The sequence below is a fragment of the Quercus robur genome, chromosome 4 (assembly GCF_932294415.1).
Source record: "Quercus robur chromosome 4, dhQueRobu3.1, whole genome shotgun sequence".
Taxonomy (NCBI): Eukaryota; Viridiplantae; Streptophyta; class Magnoliopsida; order Fagales; family Fagaceae; genus Quercus; species Quercus robur.
The window spans coordinates 40344428-40349318 of NC_065537.1; the positions used below are offsets into that span (position 1 = coordinate 40344428).

Below are 4891 nucleotides of genomic sequence, written 5' to 3' on the forward strand. Positions count from 1 at the left end.
ACATCACATCACATTTATTGTCTCTTCAATTTGTGTGTTTTATGTAGTAAAGTTTATAGTAAATTTAGCATTATCCAAGATTGTATGATGATATATGGTTTATAAATAAATAAATAAAAATAGTTGTGTACTATTTTCTTCACCTCCAAAAGACCTCCAAAATATTATATATTAAAAATAAATAAATAAAAACTCTACCCAATTGAAAATCATAAACATATTCTATCAAAAATTAACTTTTGCTTGGTTAGTATTGATTCATAAAATTATTTTATGATTCATGAAATTAACCTTAGCTTCATTAGTATTAAATAAATTCATTTAATTGACACTCCTAAAATTCTTGCCTTAGGCCCTAATTATATTGAGCCGACTTTATCTAAAATTTCCAATTTTGTTAATTGGGTCAAGTTTGCATCAGTGCATTGCGCACGTATCCATATCCTAACATGATGCATTGGACAAAAGCCGTTTCTTTGTTAATTACGTTAGTGACAATGGATAATATTGTAATGTTCTCAGGCAAATATGGACTTTTTCTTTTTAATCTTTATAGAATCAAAATGAAGTGTTTAAAAAACACGTATTTAGAGTTTTAAAAAATAAGTCTATATACATAAGAGCATTCACAGCAGTGCTACTATAATGCTATATTGCTATATTTTAGCTCCTCGAACCCCAAAATCAGCACCCAATAGTGGAGCTAAATCTATTTTTTTTAGCTCCATTGCTACAATGCACATCTATAAATAGATGTGCACTGTTCATGAGAGCTAAAAAAAAATATATTATTTTATTAAATTTCTCTCTCCTCTTCCATTAAAAAAATACTTTCTCTTTCTTTCATTTTCTCTCTCTCTCCAGCTTCTCTTCTTTCTTCCTCTTTCCTTCTCATTTTTTTTTCTCTCCCTCATCCACTCTCTGCTTCGCCAAAAACCGTTAAGGCTCATAACTCTGAAGTTGATCAAATCAGGAAATGTACTCCTCGCGCTTCTCTTTGGTTCGCCAAAGAAATATTGGCCGTATGATCAAAGTTCAAAAAAAAAGTGCGATAATGATGATCGTGATGAAAGTGCAGTTTGATCGATCTTATCAGAGAGGAGGGAACCGAAGCCATAGATAGAGACGAGACTGTTGGAAGAGATGATTTTTTCAAAATCGGACTCGTCGGCGAGTTCTTCACTCGATTTTGATAAAGGAGCTTGGAGGCGGTGATCGGAGGACATGGCGGTCGGAGATTGAGATCGTCGTTGGAGATCAATTTGGAGAGGAGAGTAAGGTAGAGGAGTGAGGCTAAGTTTCATGGTGGCTGAGTTTTGTGGGTCAGTGGTGGTGTGGCTGTGTTGGTGGTGATTTGTATGGTGGGTTTTGGCTAATTTCGATTTTTGGCAGTGGTTGTGGGTGTTTGTGTGGTGGTTTTGTGTGGTTGTTCTTGGCTTGTTGGTTGTTGTTGGGTAGTTGTGGGTGGTTGTTCTTGGTTGGCCGTGGTGGTGGATCGGTTTGTGGTGTTTTTATTGTAGTGAGATGGATTATTTTATTGTTGTGAGATAAATTATTTTATTGTGATATTTATATTATTTTATTGTGTTGAAAGCTAAAATAGATCCACTACTTCAGCATGTGTGTAGGTAAAATAGATAAAGTAACTTTTGGTAGAGCTAAATTGCTAAATTTTTAGCTTCACTGCTGTGGATGCTCTAATAAACCAAACCAAACGCAGCAAAACACAGCCACTCTCTCTATTGAAAAAAAATGGCCCAAGCGAAAGAAGCTCGACAACATCAACCGATCCTCCGACGTCGGAAAGAACATCATCTCCCATACGACATTGTGTTCCATATTGAAATCGCTCCTAAGATTCAGGTGCGTTTGTTAATCATGGAAATCTTACATCAATGGCCCCAAATTCATTTCAAATTTCATTTCCACCCGCTACCTTAACAATCACGATGATGATGATGATGATGATGGCTATGTCATACACATGGGGAAGGATATGAATTTTTTCAATTCTCCTCGTAAAAGTGAAGTCTGTACGGTCGCTTGCGACCGCACCTTTGAAAGTATATCTGAGTTAAAAATTCCCTTCAGTTTTGAGTCTGGAGTTGCTTTCTTTGTGGGTTCATGCAATGGCTTGTTGTGTCTCTGGAATTTGGACGCTGATATGTACTTGTGGAACCCCAGCATTAGAAAATTCAAGACGTTACCTTCTTGTACTAATTTGAAACCCCATCGACGTCGTACACTCGGATTTGCTTATGATTCCCAAAATAATGACTACAAGGTTGTGAGGATTTGGTTTGATTATCATAAACCCATGATTATGGTGTACACATTAAGTTTGGATTCATGGGAAATAGTAATCTCGTGGAGTCCCAATGTTGTGTACTACCAAATTAACTCTGATATGCCATCCCCATTTGTTAGTGGACATTTGCATTGGATGCTTGTTAGGATGGAAAGAAGAGGAGAAGGACAAGGGATGCGCAATACTAGAATGATATTGTCGTTTGATGTCAATAGTGAGAAATTCAATGAGCTACCGCTGCCTGATGTTGAACGTGGTTCCTTTAAAGAACAGAAGTGTCTTATATCATTCAAGGGGAAACTGGCTTTATCTATATTGGGAGAACAACCACATGGCATGTTGATCTCCATATGGGTGATGATGAAGTATGGTGTGCATGAATCTTGGAATAAACTTTGTGTTGTATCAGCTGAAAATACAATTTTTGTTGTATCGAATAAAATCTTGACTCGTTTGATTGGTTTCACCAAGGATGGTCCACTTCTAATTCAAAAGAATTATAAGAAGACAAAGAGGTCCAGATTGAAAAACAAGTATGTTTTAATTGACCCTGAAACTCTACATGAGAAGGCTACTAGTATTAAAGGTGAAAATGTTTTAGCTATGGATGGTTACATGGAGAACCTTGCTTTACTTGATGGTGTAAATGTGGAATTTACTGAGAAGTGGTATGGATGAATTGAAACCCTTTTCATGCTTTTACCTGTTGCAGTAGGCATGTTAGTATTTTGAAAAGCATTTTTTATTTTATTTTTTCTCTTTTTATGTACCGGATTCGTATCATCCTTTTGTGGTTGTGGCTATTATATATTAGTATTTGATATTTGCATTTGATATTTATTGTATCACTTGATCTTGCGATATCATTCTATCTCTGTTCTCTAAGAGTCATAGATATATATGAGATTTTATCATGTTTTCCTTAGATGGATTCGATCTCATGTTTATTGTCAGCTCATGTTAATCAACAAGTACATTCCGCTGCTTAAACATTGTCTTTCTATTGGTCTGTTGTGCTGTTTATCCTAAAGAAACATTCTATAGTCTATAGTGCTATGGAATGAGCATACTGAATTTTTTGGTTTGGCTAAAGAGGAAGAATTTAAGAAGTACATATCTGTTAGGCTTTGACGTTCATTGGCTTTTCCCCTGGGCATTAATGGTAAAATCCGGTTGATGATGCATCCTTATACTGTTCTAGTTGTGTGTCAATCTAAGGATAATTTTGAACTATATTTGACTTTGAGTATGGACATCAACTAGTTGGTACAATCTTATGAATTTACGTCTTGAGCAAAATTCTAGAAAACCAAACACTTCAAAATCAATATATTGGAAAGCAGGAAAGAAAAGAAAATGAATTGGGTCTAATATCTCTTTGTTCAGGGAAGGACAAGGAGGAAAATTTTCACTTCTTAATTGAGAATATATGTGAATAGGCTTTTATTCTAGTGAGGAAACAGATAAATGTGGGATTCGTTGATCTATTCCCAGGAATTGATCTGATGTTTGGAGGTATTCTACAACCTGTGAATTCCCAATGGCACTTGAGAGTGTTAAAGAAATACAGCAAAAAAAAAAAAAAATATATATATATATATATATAACCAAGTTCTTTAATCCTGTACTAAATGCTCCTTTTTCCTATACAGGTTGAAGCCTGGTTGGTTGCATGCCTGTAGGTATTGCTACATCTACAGTTGTGTTTGTGCAATTTTTTTTTTTTTTTTCCAAAGTTCAAGTGAATGTATTCTGGTATTTAAAGTATCCTTCATGCAAACAAATAAATGTGCAAGACATATGTTTACATTGGTTGGTCTGACAGTTTTTTATATATGGAATCTCCTGCTAGGATGAGATCCATTTCCAGTTATTTTTCTTGGTTCTCTTTGTCCATTGACTTCTACTTGAGCCTAGCTTTTGTTGAGGTCATTAACTTGGTCAAAGGTAAGTTCACTAAGAGCAAAACAGGGTGGCTAGATGATGCAGTAACTTCATGCCTTAGAGTGTATTGAGCTTATTAACCGTTAGTTAGTTACAATCTATTAGAGCAGATAATATCTTATAACAAAAATGGCTAGTAGTTAGTTAGCAAATAGCCATGTGATGATTAGTTGGAGTCTATGGCAGTTGAGCTAGCAATTATGAACAAGCCAAGAGATGTATAGATTACTTAGTTTTTAGATGAGAATATAGATTTTAGCCTAAGTGCTAGTTTCTAAGAGAGTTCTCTTGAAGAGTTGATTTCTCATTCTTGTGCTTCTAAGCAACTTAGCCTTTTGCTTCATTTCAATTCCTTCTTGCTTTAGATTTGTTTTCATCTCTAGAAGGATGTGACATGAATAAGAACCATGTGGAGCTCTTTTTCTGGTTCTTGGCATTTCTTAGAGGATCTCGATTAGGCTGTCCAAACCTATTTCTGGAGAGCAAACACACAAAATACAAGCTTCGACAACCCCTTTAAACTCTAAATATTTTTTTAGAGTTGCTACAATAGCTCTCTTGACCTAGAGAGCATAATAGCAACTCCAAATCATTATTCTCTCTTAAAAAAAATAAAAATAAAAAAGGGGCTAAAGAAAG

General features: G+C 35.2%; 1 protein-coding gene across 1 annotated transcript; it reads left to right on the plus strand.

Annotated features, from left to right (window-relative positions):
- The first annotated feature begins 1984 nt into the window (after window positions 1–1984).
- Window positions 1985–2986, plus strand: LOC126721862 (F-box protein At3g07870-like). The gene has a single exon (XM_050424938.1). The coding sequence runs from the start codon at window positions 1985–1987 to the stop codon at window positions 2984–2986; it is 1002 nt and encodes a 333-aa protein (XP_050280895.1).
- Window positions 2987–4891: the final 1905 nt, after the last annotated feature.

Coding starts and splice junctions, on each gene's coding strand:
- LOC126721862 (XM_050424938.1), top strand. CDS start 1,985: ATGGGGAAGGATATGAATTTTTTCAATTCTCCTCGTAAAAGTGAAGTC.